The 21,078-nt window shown below is 48.7% G+C and overlaps 1 protein-coding gene across 7 annotated transcripts in view; it reads left to right on the top strand.

Annotated features, from left to right (window-relative positions):
• Positions 1–21,078, top strand: part of UBR3 (ubiquitin protein ligase E3 component n-recognin 3) — a 2,077,978-nt gene that overhangs the window by 238,383 nt on the left and 1,818,517 nt on the right. For all 7 annotated transcript variants that reach the window (XM_085645338.1, XM_085645337.1, XM_085645336.1 and 4 more), the window contains exon 3: positions 2,298–2,456. In XM_085645338.1, the coding sequence (XP_085501464.1) occupies positions 2,298–2,456 (159 nt within the window). The remainder of the gene's footprint in view (positions 1–2,297; positions 2,457–21,078) is intronic.

Genomic DNA, 21,078 nt, shown 5'->3' with positions numbered 1-21,078 from the left:
GGACTTGGGGCACGAAGTTGATTGGTTGGGACAGTTTCCTGGGAACCGGGAACAAACCCAGTCTTATGACTTGGAGTGGGTCCTAACTCCTAACCCAAGGCTTCAACTTATTTTTTGTTTCAGCAACATACTACATAACCTTCCGGTCTCTGTTTGCCTTCGTGTGCATGAGTGCACACTTCTCAAATGACTTTAAGTCGTGTCCAGAACCTAGACCCCAAAGACGCACCTTGTGCTGGTCTGTGACTGACATCTGCGTCTTGCAGTCATGGCATGGGTTGAAAACTGTTGTTTTTGGTGGAGACATTGTTCCCTAACACACTGTGAAAAAGCTCGGAATTCGTGGTAAAACAGACATCAAGGAGCAGAGGTCCAGATTCGCGAAGGAGGGCAAGTAAAGAAAGGAATTGACATCAGAGCACAGGGGTGGCAATTGTATGCGTCACTGTTCTGTCCATTCCAGGGTGTTGTGGCACCACTGCGAAGTCGCACATCACCACTTAGTGGGCCGCACTAATATGAAAATCGACTCAAGATCTAGCCTGAAGGTTATTCTGTGGTAAGAATATCCACTAGAAAGCACGTTACTGAAGGTAAGTAACTTTTTCGTCTGTGTCTCTTATCCTTGGGCCTTTTCTGATGCAGGTTCCAGGCCTTTCAGGGTTCTGTTTTTATCGGAAGAAGTGTATGAACACTGGTTGGTAGAAATTTGGTTGAAACCAGCAGGTTCCAGAACTTTCCCCCATTGAAATGTGATGAAAATGTGATTGTAGCTAAGGGTTGAGGTTTGCAGGGCATTCTGGGGAAGAAAACATAGGTGACCCCATACAGGACACTCATCACCTTGAACAACTCTGGATGTCTAGTTTTGAAAAATATCTGCGTTTGGTACATTTCTCTGAGTGCGCCAAACCCTGGGCCTAAATTCTGCAGCACCCCACATCACCAACAAGCATTGTTTTCCATGTCAGAATGTTGATGTCTCCATGTTGTGTGTTGGGGTTTTTCCACTTTTGGGTGATAGGCTCAACTACCATATTTGTTAAGAACCTTTGGATCTCTCTCCATTTTTTGACTTTCAGATGTACACCAGTGCAAGAACATATTTTGCAACATTCTTACCGAAACAATAAGACAGTATGGGTAACCCCAAATCCGCAATTTTACAATAAACCATTAAGCCTAAATTCTGAATCTTGTGCAGGTTTAAAAAATACATAGATTTCCTTCATATCCATTTTTTACTCATTAGATTTTACCATATGAATTGCTGTATGGTTGAATCAATGAATTCAACCAATGAATAACTGTTGCAAGCTGTAACTAAGTTATTGCCTCAGGGTATTGCATGCTTATGGACAGCCACAAACACTATATATCCCTGCACCAAGAAGGGCCTGACTGATGCATTGTTATGTTACTTTTGTCAATCGACCATCATAGTAAAGAAATTACTGAAACTTCACCAATAGCCTTTTATTTGTTTTATTTTTACTATTTATTGTCATTATTTTTTAATTCAACAATTAGTGTTTTGGGGGGAAATCCATGAGCAATCTACATAAATGACCCATGCTGATTTAGGAATTATGTCTAGTTTTCACAAATGTTCAGCTTCGCGGGTTCACCACTGTGCTTCACACCTGCAAGTAGGTTGGAATATAAATAAAATAGGAAACTGGGACTATCAGTTAGAAAAAGACAAACACTGTGGTAAAAGCAATTGGTTTTATTTTACAACTCTGCTTGTTCTGGAAAGCTGGGAAAGAGGTGGTGATCCTAGCACAGAAAACCTTCTGTTGATGCCATTTTTAGAAAAAAAATGTTCTCTCACACAGCACTTTTTTGGGACCATTTTCCAACAAAATTCCAAATGTTGGTTTATCTTTTGCTCAGTTCCCCCCAAGGGTATCCCCAAACCCTGGGTTTGTTTAGAATCTCAAGATGTGGGGAAAAACCAGGCTGAAATTTGGCCCGAGTTACTTTTGTGGGGAAAAGGTTATGAAGCCTAAGCGCAAAGTGCCCCATACATCAAAAAGAGGCCTCAGTACAGGGGTGAAAGAACTTCAGCAGCTAAGGGGTTCATACACGTAGAGAGCATATGCACAATAGTCTAGTTTATCGATAATATGTATAATTTAGCTCTAAATTCAGTGTTCAACGTTGGCAGAGTTGATAATATGAATGACTGTGTGGGAACCTAGAGACCAATTGATGGTATGTCACTTACAAGTGTAGTCAGCCAGTTGTGATCACTGTCCGTGTTTATTATTGAATCCATGTATTTATCTTTGTAGCAGCAGATGTTCCGTCTGAAAAAGACCTAAATAAAATTCTTCAGACACTGGACCCGCACATTTCGTTCCTTGAGGAATTGACAAAAATGGGAGGAGCAATGCGAACTGTTCTTACCCAGATTTTGACCAACCAACAGTTCTACAAAGATCTTTGTTCTGGTGAGTACTTTTTCAATGACGTTAGCCTGAGGTTGAGTATACATAGAAAATTAATCTGCATGGCAAATACTATGCTGACATTGTAATTTGGTGCAGCACAACAAGCAACTGTTGTCCGATGCTTGCACATTTGTAAATAATCCAGAATTACAAATTTACTTTTTATGTAAATTGTCTTCCAAGCTAAATATCTCACTCAATATTTTATTTTTTACTATATAGTTTTCCCACCTTGGTATCTTCTTCTTTGACCTTTTTACAGACTGATAACTTAAATCACTTGGAAGACAATATTGCCATCTGTCATTACTTTATACTTTATACTGGAAAAAGATAAATCTTAGAGTACTTACCTATAAATGTTAGAAGCCACTATGATCAAATGAAATGCAAAGCAGGGTGATGTGGTGCACTTTAAAGCTTTTCACTGTAACTTACGCCTCTCAGGCACAATCGAGATGATGTAGATTAACCGGTTGATGAACCAATTAGTCTCTCCGGAGGTATCGCGTTGATGCCCCCCACCCGGGTCACTCTAATTACTGGCTGTGAGTGTTGCTTGTGTACCTCTTGGCCTGCAGGGCCTACAATGTCCGGCGGAGCTACGGGATGTGAGACTTAGCTGGTCTCCATCTTGAACACGCCCCGTGTCACTACCTTTACACCACAATATAACAGGATACGAAAAATAATGAATCACTGGTCAGTCATACAAACTGGGCAACTATAGTTTCCACCACCAAGGTTCACGTTCAAAAGGACTGCCAACCTCAAAGACATGTTTATACACACACGTACACGTGACAGGAGCGACAAACCAGCGATCACTGTGGGACCTTCCCCCAGTAATAGGACATTTCCCCTGTGGGTCATGCCTGGCGTGTGATTACACACTAAGCTCTAGAGTGGTGCACCTAAAGACCAATTGGGTATGGACACTTAAAACACACACGAATTGCAACACCAAAAATTGTGTTTATCTGATCACGTGCCCTTGTAACAAACAGTACGCAGGGATGACTACCGGCCCTGTTAAACTGAGAATAAATGAACATTGCAGCACGATACGCTGCAACAAAGCGAACACGAAAATGAGCACACATTTCCTCACTGAGGGACAAACTGCAGAAGACATACGTGCTGTAAGAATATCCAAACATAAACCAGAGAACCCTCTTTAGGAAGGAACAACAATGGATATTTCTCCTTTCCTCTAATGCATCTAGCCTTAATCATGAAATTCCATGCCACGAGGTTTAGAATTGTGGATCCCTGATCAGCAGGTTACATAAACTTACACCAGATAAATTTGAAACAAAATGCATACAGAAAAATCTTTTCAATATATTCCCTTTGGACGAACTTGTCATCTTACATACTGTAGGAGAGTAGGGTCTGCAATCCTATGATCACCCAGATTTTTTGCTTTTGCTTCATTGGTTTACGACTTTCTCCGGCTGTGGGCCTGCCAATCAGACCCACAGCCTAGCTGTTCTCTCTCGAAATTAACACACATGTACGTTAGGTGCATCCACTAATTGGAACTGGGCCACCTTGTCAGTCCCTGTCTCAGCATACCACAGGTATCCAGGGCATCGGTGTACCCAGGGCCTACCAGGGGCTGAGGCATGTATTATGCCACCCCTGGAATGGCCGCCCAAATCTGACACAACTGGCTGCACGACAGCTGGGGCCACGTGGTGTAATCACCCGTTGCTGTAGGTGTAGTATTCCTACCCCTAAACCCTAAAATGGACACATGGATTCCTATCAGTCACTCCTATAGCAGGCCTTATCAATCCTGAAGGCAGAGTGCAGGGAATCATGTGGGACGGTGCTCTGGCGCGAGCTGAGCCCGTCGACGGCTTGCGGAACCAAGCCCTAATAGCCGTTCCATGGTGACGCGGGCCAACTACTTTTAATGCATTATAATCCTTGCGGTTATTTGCTAACTTTGGCATCGCATCACCTATACATGTCGAGTAAGGTGTCATACGAATGGGAATACGAACCCCTCGCCAGTCCTGGTGACGGGGTTAGCATTCCCCCCTTTTAGAGGGACACGACATGGAAGTAACCTTGAACCCCGGTTAAAGTTGACTCAAGCCTCAGCATCACAAAATGGATGCTGCCACCAGACACAAGTCTGACCTCCTGCTGCTGGGGGACCTTCCAGCAAGGGGAGCTTGGACAAAGGGTTTCCTGTCGAGGGCGGTGTTAGCACCGTCCCAGACAGGGTTTGTGTATCCCAGGTAGGCAGGGCTGAAAGGAAGGTGATTGCAAGTGGCACCCCGGTGCTCACTGTGCATAGCCCGGCTCAAACCAGTTTCGGGGGCACACCAGCCCCTGAGCTGGCGCGAAGCCGGACAAAGGATAGGGGTGTAACCACCCCCCTCCTGGCTCCACCCATAGGTAGAACCTAGTCACGGGCCAGCCCCTTTTCTTAGAATAAAGGTAGGAGCGAGTCCCCTTCCCAAATTGGATAATCAGATAATCGGATACCTCCGAATCACGAACCACTTTCCACGAAAGGAACTCTTGACTATTTCTGAAGACTCTCCCTTGTGGCTAAGGAGTAGCCACCCTGCACCAGCAGGCACCACCTAAGCGCTTGCGGTTTGCTGTAAGTCTCTCCTACGGATCAAGACTGCCCAGCTCGACGAGACCCGAGTTCCCGGCCATCTCTGACCTTTTACCTCCCTCATCAGCTCAGCTGAGAGTCGTAGGTGTGACGAGACCTGCGGGACCGGCTATCTTCAGGACCTGCACGACGCTTATCTAGCACGCCCACCGAGGGACCCTCGAGTGAGTGCGCCTAGGGTTCGAGAAACCCTAAACCCTGAGCAGCTCCAGCATCGAAGTCTGTCTCCCCAGCATCCACGAGATCTGCGTGGGGGGCCCTTCCGCTCCTTGCTGTTCACCGCGTTGTCCGACCACTTGCCGACCGGCTTGTGGCCCGCTTCACGACGCACCACGTTTTGTTTCATCACTAGTCTGGTTGCTCCAGACTGGCTCTTGCTCCCCTTCAACAGAGGAGTACCCCGGACCCTCCTGGTCCACTCCCGACGCCATCTTGACTCCCCCGCTTGGGTGGCCACTGCCAAGATCCGCTGCCCCTTCCTGGGCCCAGCATCATCGACAGCAGACACCTTCGTGGGACAGCTCGCCCTCCATCCTGGTCGCCGCCGCGCCTCCTGGTCCGAGGAACAGCCGAGTCCGACGTCACCCACTCACCTGGTCGAGGTGACTTCCGCCGGTACCCTCTTGGTACCCACACGATCGCTGGCTAGCGGTTGAGAACTGAGTCCCCTCTGCTTTCAGGTTTTCCTTCACCACCGATCCAGGCTTGGATCGCTCTGAACATCGTCACTGGTCGCCTGCCAGCAACTTCTTCTTTCAGGCTCCCGAGACTACACGAGGACTCCCGACATCTTGACGAACTTCACGCAGCCGCAGCCTCCGGGCTAGGTAACTCGAGCATCTCGGTGCTCCATCGCAGGTTCGCTCTACAAGTGTCCAGTTCCTTTTTCGTTTAGTCCCACTGATCGGATCACTCCGGGATCCGTATCTCCAGACTCTAACCATTCGCATTTCACTGTTAGTGTAGGTGGTTTCTCGTGCCCCTCGGGCATTTGTGTAAATTGTGCAACTGAAGTATTTTCCTAAGAGTTTTGTAGTGTGCTTAGCTCCCTGACTCATAAAGAGCCAGGGTAGTCCTGTTATAAATAAATATCCTTTTATTTTCATAACAACTTGTGTGGTGTCCTTTCACTTGGTGTTCAAGGGGTATATGTGATGGTAAACAGCTGGCTTAACACGCCCTCTAGAGTTTAGCCTAAGACTGCTCGTATCCACGCTACTAGGATAGCTGGTCTAAAAGGTTGACTTACAACCAATCATCAATAAGGGTCGTTTGGAATGATACACAGTGATCACTAGAATAGTGAGCACTACATATCAGGCCAACTTCTCACATTGGTGAGCAGCGGTTGGGATTTGAGCTTGCTGTTGTTTTACCACACACGTATCCTAAGAATATCGCAGTGAAAGATCACATAAGTACCCAGGTACATATAACTTAACTTAGAATACTCCGAGTTCTACTGAACCGGCTGTTGTAGTGTAACAGGGCTTAGCACACCCTGACTACAACTCCTAGCAAGGGATCAGTAGGTAAACCCATAGTGTAGGTAGGTGCAACACTTACACCTCACTAGAAAAGCATGTCGATCCACGGAGAGTCTTCGCAGACTCCCTTAGTGGTCAGTGACCCTCCACAGGTCGTGTCACGATATGCAACTCTTAGCTTCAAGGAGATGCGACAACTGTGTGCCTCCAGGAAGCTAAACCAGGGTTCTAACCCTACCATCGCAATACTGATAGGTCTCTTAGAGGCGTACGATGCTAGGAGGTCCTCTAACCCAGGTCCCCCCAGTGCAGATGGGAACATGCCGCCCTTAGAGGGAACCCTCGGTGACCCGGACCTCGACCCTCACACAGAGGAGGAGGACGAGGACGAGTTATCGGGAGACGAGGCAGACAAAGGTCCAGCGGTAGTCGGCAGGCTTACAAGGACCAACTTAAGCAGGCATGAGAATGGAACTGGGGGAGCCCCGGGCCCACGCTCAAGCAGGCTTAACCTTGGGAACGGACGAGCTAGGTCTCTCTCCAGAGGCTCTGGCAGATCGGTTCATACACATGTCTCTCAGGCATCCTCTCAGAGAGGAATGACTTCCCCTCAGAGGAGGGAGCATGAAGCGAAGATGCGGGAGGTCAATCTGAGGATCGAGCGGGAAGAACTTGCCCTCGCCAAGGAAAGACTTGCCTTAGCCCGAGAGCAGAAATTAAGTGGGTTAGATCCCACTGGTGGCAGCATTCTCAATAGAGAGAAAGACAGGGGTATAGACACTAGACACCTGAGTAAAATCGTGCCCCCCTTTAAACAAGGGGACGACATCCACAAGTGGATAACTGCCTTGGAGAGGGCCTGCACTGTCCAGTGCGTCCCCCCAAGTCAGTGGGCAGCTATACTGTGGCTTTCCTTTGAAGGTAAAGGAAGGGACAAGCTCCTCACTACAAGAGCTGAGGATGCTAACAACTACCAGGTCCTGAAGAACACACTGATTGATGGGTTCGGCTTAACCACGGAACAGTACCGGGTGCTGTTCCGGGACACCCAGAAAATTCAGTCTCAGGATTGGGCTGACTTTGTCGATTGTGCCACTAAGGCTTTGGAAGGCTGGTTGCTGGGTAGCAAGGTTACTGATTACACAGGATTGTACAATCTTATCATGCGAGAACAGATTTTAAACAACTGTCAGAACCAATTGTTGCATCAGCACCTTGTCGACTCGGATCTGACCTCTCCCCAAGAATTGGGAAAGAAGGCGGACAGATGGGTCAGAACAAGGGTCAAGCAGAACCAGAATCAGAACCAGGGTGGTCAGAAGAAAGCAGACCAGAAGGGTAACAAGAACGAACAAAATGACCAGAAGTCTTCGACAGGTCCCCAACAAACCAAAGAGGGTGGGGGTCAGGCTTCGCAGAAGAAGAAGACTCAAGAAGGCCAGTCAAAAAGGTGGTGCCAATACTGTAAAAGTAAGACTCACTGGTTTAGTGAGTGCACCAAGAAAGGAGGGCAAACTCCTGCCACTGCAGCCCCTAAGGCACCTGCACCCCCTAGTACAGTCAGCAGTGGTAGTGCGCCTCCCAAGGCATTAGTTGGGTTAACCTTGGGAACCGAGGGGAGTGACGACTTAGTCGGCACGCTCACTCAGGCCGTCCTTGTCTGTACAGGGGATATGGACATGTCCCCTGACGCCAGTCCCAATACTTTGGGCAAATACAGACAGACACCTTTGATAAATGGAAGAGTGGCTCAGGCCTACAGGGACACGTGTGCCAGTGTCACCATGGTGACGCCTAATTTCGTGGACCCGGGACAGATCATGCTAGGTACCAGTTACCTAGTGACCAATGCCAGCAACGTCACTACCAATCACAGTATGGCCGTTGTTGATTTCTCCTGGGGAGGGGTAAGTGGCCCGAAAAAGGTTGTGGTTAGTTCAGACCTCCCCGTAGAATGTCTGTTGGGCAATGATTTGGAAACGTCACAATGGTCAGAGGTGGAGCAGAGGACTCACATGGAGATGTTAGGCTTGCCAGCACATGTCCTTGCTGTGACCAGGTCACAGGCCAAAAGATGCCCCACTGAACAGGTGCTGGATCCTGGAAGAACGGACCAGGCACCTTCCAAGAAGAGGAGCAGTAAGGGTAAGGCTTCGCCTTCCCCCTTGCCCCAGGTCGTGGATCAAGTCTCCGAGGAGGCTGACCTTAAAGAACTGAGGGAAACTGAGCCGCAAGAGCTTGAACCTGGTCAGGTTGAGTTTCTGGGCTCAGGGGGACCCTCCAGGGAAGACCTGGGGAAGGCACAGTTAGACTGCCCCTCCCTTGAACCCCTCAGACAGCAGGCCGCTGCTGAGGCTGCAGGGAACGCCACAGGTACCCACAAAGTGTACTGGGACGATGGACTCCTGTACTCCGAGGCAAGAGACCCCAAACCTGGTGCGACCAGGAGGTTGGTCATCCCCTTGTCTCTGAGAGGTTTCCTTCTCACCTTGGCCCACGAGATTCCCCTTGCAGGTCACTTAGGCCAGAATAAGACTTGGGACAGAATTGTTCCACACTTTCACTGGCCCCACATGTCCGAAGATACGAAGGAGTTTTGCCGCTCCTGTGTCACTTGCCAAGCCAGTGGTAAGTCAGGTGGCACGACAAAGGCCCCCCTCATACCACTACCAGTGGTGGGGGTACCCTTTGAACGAGTGGGGATCGACATTGTCGGACCAATGGAACCCCAGACAGCATCAGGGCACAAGTTCATACTGGTGGTGGTGGACCACGCCACCAGGTATCCTGAAGCTATTCCCCTTAGGACCACTACAGCACCTGTGGTGGCACGGGCCCTGCTTGGAGTGTTCTCCAGAGTGGGCTTCCCTAAGGAGGTCGTCTCAGACAGAGGTGCAAACTTCATGTCGGGATATCTGACTGCTATGTGGAAGGAATGTGGTGTCAACTACAAGTTCACCACACCCTATCACCCACAATGCAATGGGCTGGTTGAGAGATTCAACCGGACCCTAAAAGGGATGATTCACGGACTACCTGAAAAGCTTCGGCGGAGATGGGATGTCCTGATACCCTGCCTCTTGTTCGCCTACAGAGAGGTCCCGCAGAAGGGGGTTGGCTACAGCCCTTTCGAGCTTCTGTTCGGACATCCTGTAAGGGGACCCCTTTGTTTGGTAAAGGAAGGATGGGAGAGACCTCTCAGAAAGCCGGCATCAAACATTGTGGACTATGTGCTCGGTCTCCGCTCGCGGATGGCGGAGTACATGGAAAAGGCGTCTAAAAACCTGGAGGCGAGCCAAGAATTACAGAAAGCTTGGCACGACCAAAAGGCTGTCCTGACTGTGTACCAGCCTGGACAGAAGGTGTGGGTGCTGGAGCCAGTGGCCCCAGCAGCACTCAAAGACAAATGGTCTGGGCCCCACACGATCAATGAGCAAAAGGGAGAGGTCACCTACTTGGTAGACCTGGGAACTCCTCGGAGCCCCCACAGGGTGCTCCATGTAAACAGGCTCAAGGCATATGTCGACAGGGAGGGCATGGGCTTGCTCATGGCCACAGATGAGGGACAGGAGGAGGAGAGTGACCCTCTCCCAGACCTGCTCTCTCAGAACCCTGACGATGGATCAGTAGATGGTGTTGTCTTTTGTGGCAGCCTCTCTGGACATCAACAAGAGGATTGTAAACAGGTTCTTCAATCCTTTCGACATATGTTCTCTCTGACACCCAGTCAGACCAAGTGGTGTACCCATGAGGTCGACACTGGGGACAGTCTGCCCGTCAAGAGTAAAATCTATCGGCAACCTGATCATGTCAGAGACTGCATCAAGACAGAGGTGCAGAAAATGTTGGAGCTGGGAGTCATTGAACCCTCGGACAGCCCCTGGGCTAGTCCCGTAGTGCTCGTGCCGAAACCTCACACCCAGGGCGGTAAGAAAGAGATGAGGTTCTGCGTGGACTACAGAGGTCTCAATGCAGTCACTAAGACTGACGCCCACCCGATACCAAGAGCAGACGAACTTATCGACCGGTTGGCCTCGGCCAGCTACTTAAGTACGTTTGACCTGACAGCTGGGTATTGGCAAATCAGGTTAGCTGAGGAGGCCAAGCCCAAAACCGCATTTTCTACCCCGGGTGGGCACTATCAGTTCGTGGTAATGCCCTTTGGGTTGAAAAATGCACCTGCCACCTTCCAAAGGCTGGTGAATCGAGTTCTCACTGGGTTGGACGACTTCTGTGCGGCGTATCTGGACGATATCGCTGTCTTTAGCTCCACCTGGGAGGATCACCTGGTCCACCTGAGGAAAGTGTTAGAGGCCCTGCAGAAGGCAGGCCTCACTATCAAGGCCACCAAGTGCCAGATAGGGCAGACACAGGTTGTATACCTGGGCCACCTTGTAGGTGGAGGCCAGGTTCAACCATTGGAGAGCAAAATACAGGCCATCCAGGACTGGGCTTCTCCAACCACCCAGACTCAGGTTCGAGCTTTCTTGGGCCTGACTGGTTATTACCGGAAATTTGTCAGAAATTATGGATCCATTGTGACCCCGCTAAACGACCTGACAAGTAAAAAGATGCCAAAAAAAGTTCAGTGGACAGCAAGCTGTCAGAAGGCATTCGATGACCTAAAGCAGGCCATGTGCACAGCACCTATCCTAAAGAGTCCAGACTACTCCAAACCATTCATTGTCCAAACAGACGCTTCGGAGCTGGGTGTGGGAGCTGTTCTATCGCAACTGAATTTTGATGGTCATGACCAGCCCATAGCTTTTATTAGCAGGAGGCTGACCCCCAGAGAGAAGAATTGGTCAGCTATTGAGAGGGAGGCCTTTGCTGTGGTTTGGGCCCTGAAGAAGTTGAGGCCATACTTGTTTGGCACTCACTTCAAGATTCAGACCGACCATAAGCCCCTCTTGTGGCTAAATCAAATGAAGGGTGAAAACCCCAAACTACTTAGGTGGTCCATTTCCCTACAGGGGATGGACTTCACAGTGGAGCATAGACCTGGCACTGATCATGGCAATGCAGATGGGCTCTCCAGGTATTTCCACTTAGAGCAAGAAGACTCACCTGGTCAAGGTTAGCTTATTGTCCCAAAGTTTGGGGGGGGGTCATGTAGGAGAGTAGGGTCTGCAATCCTATGATCACCCAGATTTTTTGCTTTTGCTTCATTGGTTTACGACTTTCTCCGGCTGTGGGCCTGCCAATCAGACCCACAGCCTAGCTGTTCTCTCTCGAAATTAACACACATGTACGTTAGGTGCATCCACTAATTGGAACTGGGCCACCTTGTCAGTCCCTGTCTCAGCATACCACAGGTATCCAGGGCATCGGTGTACCCAGGGCCTACCAGGGGCTGAGGCATGTATTATGCCACCCCTGGAATGGCCGCCCAAATCTGACACAACTGGCTGCACGACAGCTGGGGCCACGTGGTGTAATCACCCGTTGCTGTAGGTGTAGTATTCCTACCCCTAAACCCTAAAATGGACACATGGATTCCTATCAGTCACTCCTATAGCAGGCCTTATCAATCCTGAAGGCAGAGTGCAGGGAATCATGTGGGACGGTGCTCTGGCGCGAGCTGAGCCCGTCGACGGCTTGCGGAACCAAGCCCTAATAGCCGTTCCATGGTGACGCGGGCCAACTACTTTTAATGCATTATAATCCTTGCGGTTATTTGCTAACTTTGGCATCGCATCACCTATACATGTCGAGTAAGGTGTCATACGAATGGGAATACGAACCCCTCGCCAGTCCTGGTGACGGGGTTAGCATTCCCCCCTTTTAGAGGGACACGACATGGAAGTAACCTTGAACCCCGGTTAAAGTTGACTCAAGCCTCAGCATCACAAAATGGATGCTGCCACCAGACACAAGTCTGACCTCCTGCTGCTGGGGGACCTTCCAGCAAGGGGAGCTTGGACAAAGGGTTTCCTGTCGAGGGCGGTGTTAGCACCGTCCCAGACAGGGTTTGTGTATCCCAGGTAGGCAGGGCTGAAAGGAAGGTGATTGCAAGTGGCACCCCGGTGCTCACTGTGCATAGCCCGGCTCAAACCAGTTTCGGGGGCACACCAGCCCCTGAGCTGGCGCGAAGCCGGACAAAGGATAGGGGTGTAACCACCCCCCTCCTGGCTCCACCCATAGGTAGAACCTAGTCACGGGCCAGCCCCTTTTCTTAGAATAAAGGTAGGAGCGAGTCCCCTTCCCAAATTGGATAATCAGATAATCGGATACCTCCGAATCACGAACCACTTTCCACGAAAGGAACTCTTGACTATTTCTGAAGACTCTCCCTTGTGGCTAAGGAGTAGCCACCCTGCACCAGCAGGCACCACCTAAGCGCTTGCGGTTTGCTGTAAGTCTCTCCTACGGATCAAGACTGCCCAGCTCGACGAGACCCGAGTTCCCGGCCATCTCTGACCTTTTACCTCCCTCATCAGCTCAGCTGAGAGTCGTAGGTGTGACGAGACCTGCGGGACCGGCTATCTTCAGGACCTGCACGACGCTTATCTAGCACGCCCACCGAGGGACCCTCGAGTGAGTGCGCCTAGGGTTCGAGAAACCCTAAACCCTGAGCAGCTCCAGCATCGAAGTCTGTCTCCCCAGCATCCACGAGATCTGCGTGGGGGGCCCTTCCGCTCCTTGCTGTTCACCGCGTTGTCCGACCACTTGCCGACCGGCTTGTGGCCCGCTTCACGACGCACCACGTTTTGTTTCATCACTAGTCTGGTTGCTCCAGACTGGCTCTTGCTCCCCTTCAACAGAGGAGTACCCCGGACCCTCCTGGTCCACTCCCGACGCCATCTTGACTCCCCCGCTTGGGTGGCCACTGCCAAGATCCGCTGCCCCTTCCTGGGCCCAGCATCATCGACAGCAGACACCTTCGTGGGACAGCTCGCCCTCCATCCTGGTCGCCGCCGCGCCTCCTGGTCCGAGGAACAGCCGAGTCCGACGTCACCCACTCACCTGGTCGAGGTGACTTCCGCCGGTACCCTCTTGGTACCCACACGATCGCTGGCTAGCGGTTGAGAACTGAGTCCCCTCTGCTTTCAGGTTTTCCTTCACCACCGATCCAGGCTTGGATCGCTCTGAACATCGTCACTGGTCGCCTGCCAGCAACTTCTTCTTTCAGGCTCCCGAGACTACACGAGGACTCCCGACATCTTGACGAACTTCACGCAGCCGCAGCCTCCGGGCTAGGTAGCTCGAGCATCTCGGTGCTCCATCGCAGGTTCGCTCTACAAGTGTCCAGTTCCTTTTTCGTTTAGTCCCACTGATCGGATCACTCCGGGATCCGTATCTCCAGACTCTAACCATTCGCATTTCACTGTTAGTGTAGGTGGTTTCTCGTGCCCCTCGGGCATTTGTGTAAATTGTGCAACTGAAGTATTTTCCTAAGAGTTTTGTAGTGTGCTTAGCTCCCTGACTCATAAAGAGCCAGGGTAGTCCTGTTATAAATAAATATCCTTTTATTTTCATAACAACTTGTGTGGTGTCCTTTCACTTGGTGTTCAAGGGGTATATGTGATGGTAAACAGCTGGCTTAACACGCCCTCTAGAGTTTAGCCTAAGACTGCTCGTATCCACGCTACTAGGATAGCTGGTCTAAAAGGTTGACTTACAACCAATCATCAATAAGGGTCGTTTGGAATGATACACAGTGATCACTAGAATAGTGAGCACTACATATCAGGCCAACTTCTCACACATACTTCATGAGTTTGTGGTCCTGTAACCGTAACTACTGTGAATAACAAGACCGATTCCGGTCTTACTTGGCTAGTCCTCTCCTGATTACTCGTTTTAAGATCTACACGCCTGGGTTACGTCGGATCTCATTAGCGGCTCGTCCCGGACGTGTTCCCTTAACAGTCACACCTGCTCCCAATCACCTGATGGGAAAATAGTACAAATTCTGGAGACCACTGGTTTTCAGCACTCCCGAGTCAGCCGATGCAAGTAGGTAACCAGCACATTGACCCACAACAAATTGTAAATACGGCATAGTCGGTGGTAATCAAATTTAGGAGCGCTACTCCTCCCAGACAGACTCTGACAACCGGGTCAAACGGATTCACTTCTTTGTCATTTTACAGCACATAAATGAGCGTGTCGTTCCTCATTACTTGATTAGTCAAGAAATATATCCAATTTGGGCAAGTGAATACACCGATCCACGTAGTGTGTTGGACTTTCAATATACAGATATTTCTTCTATGGTGTGTGTGAGACGTTTGTACTTTCCACGTGTGGGGCACTTTAAATTTCGAGCATTAACAAACTTATCATGCATTTTGTACCTTAATTTTGAAACGTTACCAGAATGAAATGAATGTTGTTATTGTTGTCTACATAACAGGTCTTGGCGAAAATTGATTTCTTTTAACTGATACTCAGAGAGGTAACCTTGACTTGAAGAAGATATAGAGGCTCATGTCACTGTGTAGATTAGGCTATACTTTTCCTGAGGTAGAACCCCTAGATCATTTATTTGTCTCTTTTAGGCTTGAAACATGTTGACCTACAGCTATTATAGATGCATTTCTTCTAATAGATAACACCACTGATGTTAATGTAGGCAGTAGGACTCGATCATTAAAATTGTTTTGAAGAGGACCCCCTGTCCTATTTTCAGCTTTTGCACACATTCACTTAAACACTAATCTGCACCAATACCCACACACCTGCACTCCACCAAACAGCTTTTGAAAAGATCTCTGGTAAAGAGCCCCCATAGAGGGTGCCTGTCAGGCATAGCAGCGCAGACCCAAGTGGAGCAAAAGCCCAGTGATGAATCATGACACCTATTCATGTGTATGAGGTCATTTGTTCCTACATAGTGATGCTCCCAGCATACCCTGTGGAACCTAGCTGACCTGTATAGACACACTATTGCGATTAGGAACTGCATACCATTTTGGAATTTATTTAGATTCCTTAAAGGCCTGGAATATATGTTCCCTCCTTAGCCTTTTATCATGCTTCAGTGGGACCTACATTTTTCCCTGACCTTTCTCATGTGTGCACCATTCGAGCCTCTATACAATTGTCCTCTTACGTTGCTAACCATAAAAACTGCCTTTTTAGTGGCCATAACGTCTATCAGTAGGATTCTCCGGACCTGTGCCTGTGCCTCTTTTGTGCCAAAAGTTGTCACTCCTTTCCATGTAGGCCAGAACATCATCCTGACTACTTTCTTTGTTCGTCTTCATCCCTACAGAGGATAGACTTTACCATGTGAACCCAAAAAGAGTGTTGTCGTTGACTGCACAAGAGAGTTCCAGGTGGACGATCAACTAATCGTGGGCTGTGTGGGAGCAAATAAAGGGAAAGCTGTACAGAAAAGAACCGTCATACGAGGGATAGTCCTGTGCATTAACATTTGCTACCCATTGGCCAAGAAACCGCTCCCTGAGGGGCTCATTATACCAGAGTCAAGGCTGCAACCACTACTTTAGCGTGCGGTGTTCCTCTCCTAAATCTGTCAGGTAGTAATGTTGGCATCGCTGCAAATGCTCACAAAATATTACTGCCTGGACAGTCCTCCAGGATTTCTTGAATTAATCGGACTCGCAGACCCACCTCCGGTGAGAGGTATTGCAAGGGTATCTATTCAAAGATAAATAATCTGTGGCTGTAAGTCTAGCAGATAAACAAGTTACTTACCTTGGATAACACCTTGTGTAGTAGAGACTCTAGCCGCAGATTCTCTACCCATCCTCCCCACTCTGTGAACCGGTTCAGGTATAGAGACACCCTTTTCATTGCCTTAGTCTTTAACACACCAGTGGTCAGTTCTCATCATGGTTCCGTGCTCCTGGTACGGAAAGTCACAAAAGTAACAGACATCAACTCACCAAGGTGGAGCCTGTTTAGGTACTGCACATGTCACTTCTGACGTGTATGACGCCGATGACCTAGAGCCGAACGACACCACCAACCGGCGCACAGGGGTACTGCTTGAAAAATCTTACGGATCCATTCTGACACCTAGGGATATTCAAAGGTAAGGAATCTACGGCTAGATAGTCTCTACCATATAACGTGTTACCAAAGGTAAGTAACTTGTTATATTGGATCAGACTTGAGATGATTTTGTCCTAATTGGCTGAACCCCTTACGAAGGAGCCTACTTGCGATGCACAATTCACATTTTAGATTGTGATTTTGCTTGTCGTCATTAGCGAAGCCCAAACTTCCTAACGTTGGAATGTTTCAACTAGAGTGTGCATCTCATTAGGTCTTTAGGACTTTGAACATCAATAAGTTTGAGCATCTATTCTCAAGTTTGGTATATGATGTTAGATGGTGGGAAAGGTTCATTTCTAGTTATTGGATTCATTTGGGCTATGAGGTTCAGTTCAAGCTCCCTTTTCATGATGTAAGTAACAGTTTAACCATGCCATAACCAGAAGGCTGTGGAGTGTCTGGGTGTTAAAGAAATGCGTCGGACAAATTGATGTTGGAGGAAGTCAGGCTGGGGATTCCACAGCCGAGATATATCAGACAGGACCTGACAGAAGAGACCCATCGGACGGAGTCTGACACGGAACACCTGTTACAGTACTGGCCAGATGTGAGTCTTTTGTCAGTTTATGTCCCTGTTTGATGTGTCTGCTATGTCAACCTCTGACCGGTACCTTACTTCTGAGATTCGCTTACACATCACTGACAAGTGATATGGTCAGCAACAGCAGAGGCATATGAGACAGAGTCTGACAGATACTTCAGACTGGGGCTGACACATGAGACTGTAGCTGACACAATAAAGACATGTCAGATAAGGTCTGTCACAGCAGTGACCTAGACAATAGCGGAATTGGAGACGTTTCATACAGGAATTGTTACAACTGAATTTTCAGCCTGGCTGACACATTTGAAATTTGAGGAAATTACTTTCACAGCAGATGTTTGTCAGCAAGGCTGACACTGAGATAAGTAAGATGGTGGATGTTTCAGCAGACGAACCCCGGTCAGGAGCTGATTTAGCAGTGACTGCTCATTAGTGGCTCTGATTATTTGTCAGATCATGGTTACCACAGTAGTGACAATTTGTACTGAGGTTATCAATACGGGCGCAATGCCAGACGCAGACATTTTTAAAGCTCTGCCACAGACATGACCTCAGATAGAGGCAGCGACAAAGGAGAAGTGCCAGATTTAAGCTGTGAAAGAGAGGTGATCTCTGAAATAGCAGAGATATGTCAGACTGGGTGTCACAGTAAACATATTATGGCTTACAGACCTGTCAGACAGGGAATTGCAAAGCCGAGACAATCATTTGGGGATGGATTGAGCAAAAACATTAAAGATTCAATGTCAGGCGCCTGAACAGTTCCACTGAACGTCTTAGTGTATTGGCCCCCTTAGATGTTATGGGTCTGACAGAATTGCCTTGTTTAAATTACTATACTCTCGAAAATGTACATCTTTTAAAACCTCGCACTCACGAAAAACGACCTGACCCGACCACAGGCTCTTTGTAATAATTTTATTTGTGAGTGGAAAAAACCAAGGATCCATGAAGATATCTGCAGCGCACGTCCACAGCAAGGGGTTTGAGGGATCCCGAATATACACAACTACTGTGACATGGCACGCTTGCGCTACATAATTGAATTGCTCAAATAAATGTCAGACAAAATTTGGTGTACACTGAATCAAAACATTACAGCACAGCACTTAGTGGAGTTTAATGGCTCCCCAAACACCAACAATGTCGGAATTTGTTTCTCTCACCTATATGCAGTCACCCTAACCACTTGGGATCATCTGACAAGACACAGAGGTTACACTACAAATCCCTTGCTCATGACACCAGAAATGGGCAACTCTGATTTTAGACGGGGGCTAGATAGACACAGCTTTCGGGCCTGGATAAAAGGAGTCCCCTGCCTCCTGCAGGAACTTTACCATAAGGGTGTTATCATACTTTCTGAGGATATTAAATCCACTTAGCTGATCTCAGAAAATGACAGCCTCCGTTATGTCCAACTTTGCCACTGAGTGTCCCATGGGTTACAAGGGAAGTGGCCATTCTACCCCTCACTACATTTGAGAATTTTCGTCAAAAACTCTCTTCAATGAGAGATGCCCAACACGAATACTTATATCAAATTAGTTGGGATAAAGACCTAGGGACCCATATAGATCAAAAGCAATGGGACTTGGTTTTCACCCGCAGCACGAATTTTGCATACCATACGAAGGGCCGGCAGACCCTACACAAGTTAAAATAGATGTGGAATTTAACTCTGGCCAGATTACTGATCATTAACCCAACACACTGAGCTATGCTGGAGATGGTGTGGAGACACAGGCACTGTTTTACATTTAATATGGTCCTGCCCCACTAGTGGATTTCTGGTCCACGATCCTCCTACCTATAAAGAAAATTGCAGAGGCGAACCTGATAGGCAAAACACTTTGTTATTCTGGGCATACCTATATATGGGATTTACTCACTACATTCTAGACGGGACAAACTAATATCACATCCTATCTTAGCAGCGAAATAAACAGAGATTGTGGCAACTGATTGCCAATGAAAAATCTGAAAGATGAGTCTGATAGATTTGTGAAACTGTGGAACTCAGTCCTGCAGTACCTTTACAGTGATAATAGAAGTCTTACCTGTCCAGCCAGACTACGAGCCTTAGCTTCAAAGTAACTTCCAGATGGTTAACTTCCTAAGTATTCTTTGGTTATGTAATTTGTTTTACTTATCTTACGAATGATCCAGGGCTTGACCCAATGGTGGTGGGTCGAGTAGGCAGGAGTTTCATGGGTACTGTTGGCTTTTGTTTCCCAGGCACGGCCGCAGAAATGTTGGATGTTGACCATATCAAAACCTGTTAAATATTATTGATACTAAAACAAATTACAAATAAGTGTTTTCTGATGGATACATCTGCCAGTGGATTCCTCACCTTGTGAATATCCCCTGCGCCAGCATTCCACTGAACTTTTTTCCCCAGCACTCCATGCCGACGTGGACGACGTCATAATGCATCGGCTCCGCTCGCGACTCCGTATGACGTCACCGGAGCCATAAGAGAACCACGTCGGCGTATTGACGTCAGTTCCCTTTTTTCCACGCCGTCGACGCGCAACGGTTTTTCCAGTACTCTCCTGCTACTTTGTAGTTGTTAGGTGTTACTGTTCGTAAAATCTGTAATGTCTTCGACGAGGAAGTCGAGCTTTAAGCCCTGCAGGGAATGTGGGGGCCATATGTCGATGACGGACCCCCATGAGGATTGCTTGTGGTGCCTTTCGTCTGACCACGATGTTGAAGATTGTGTATGCTGTAGAAGGAAGAATCCGAAGGCATTAAAGGAGAGGAAGGCTAAGCTTTTTATGGCCAAGATCGGAAAGGAGAAGAGAGGGAGAAAAAAGAAGAGGTCGAGGCCGGAGTCGTCGACTTCGAGGTCATCGAAGTCGAAGAAGCATCATAAAAAAAGGAAACATTCTTCTCGACGTCTGTCCTCAAAGAACAGGAGATCGAGGTCTGCTTCGCCTCGACGATGTCGAAGTAAGGACTTGTCTCCTTCTAAGTCTCCGGGAGGATCTCCTTCGCCGAAGCGGACTCCAGCGCGATCACCGGCGCAGTCCCCGGCGCCGTCTTTGGTTCCAGTGGAGTCGCCTGGTTCTAATGGTAGTCAGGAACAAGAAGAGCCTCCTCCAGGGACTGAGGATTCTGCAGCTCCGGTGGAGGACACTGCGGCGCCGCTGCCAAGTACTCCGCAGATGGATACAGGTTCGGCACCTTATCCACAGTTCCCGGTTCCAGGTACTGATTTTTCGCATTTTTTAAATGCCATGTATGGGATCTTTAATCGGGCTGCCTTCCCATCCGGTGCACCGACTGGTCCCGTGGGTCCTATGGCGTATACGTTAGGGGTGCCGCAGCATTACGCTCAGGCCCCCTGTATGCCCTTTCTGCCGATGGCGCCTTCGTGGCAGTTTCCGGCGCCGTCTGGGGATCCATCTCGGCTTCGTCAGGACAGACCTTCTTCGGAGCCTTCCTCGACGCCGTTGCCGACTCCCTCGGCGCCACGTCCTCCCATACCCTTGATTCCTCGGGTTCTGAGGAAGATTCGCCAAGACCGGGCCCAAGTCATATTGGTCGCCCCAGATTGGCCAAGAAGGGTGTGGTATACAGATATTCTCCACCTCTCCTCGTGCCCTCCGCTCCGTATCCCTCTGAGGGCAGACCTCCTCTCGTAGTCGGAGGGGCAGGTTCTACACCCCCACCTCCAGAGCTTACACCTTCATGCCTGGAGATTGAACGGGGCAACCTGAGTTCTTTCTCTCTCCCGCCTGATGTGGTGGATGTTATTTTATCGGCCAGGCGACACTCCACCAAGTCCATTTACTCCTACAGGTGGTCTAAGTTTGTGAAATGGTGTGGAGAGAGGTCCATTGACCCTTTAAAAGCCCATCTTTCTAATGTGCTCCAGTTTGCTCTTTCCTTGGCTCAGCAGGGCTGTGCTGT

Source organism: Triturus cristatus, chromosome 3_1, assembly GCF_964204655.1.
Source record: "Triturus cristatus chromosome 3_1, aTriCri1.1, whole genome shotgun sequence".
In the NCBI taxonomy this organism is placed as follows: domain Eukaryota; kingdom Metazoa; phylum Chordata; class Amphibia; order Caudata; family Salamandridae; genus Triturus; species Triturus cristatus.
The sequence above is the reverse complement of the archived record's forward strand: the minus strand, read 5'-3'. Positions and strand labels throughout refer to the sequence as shown.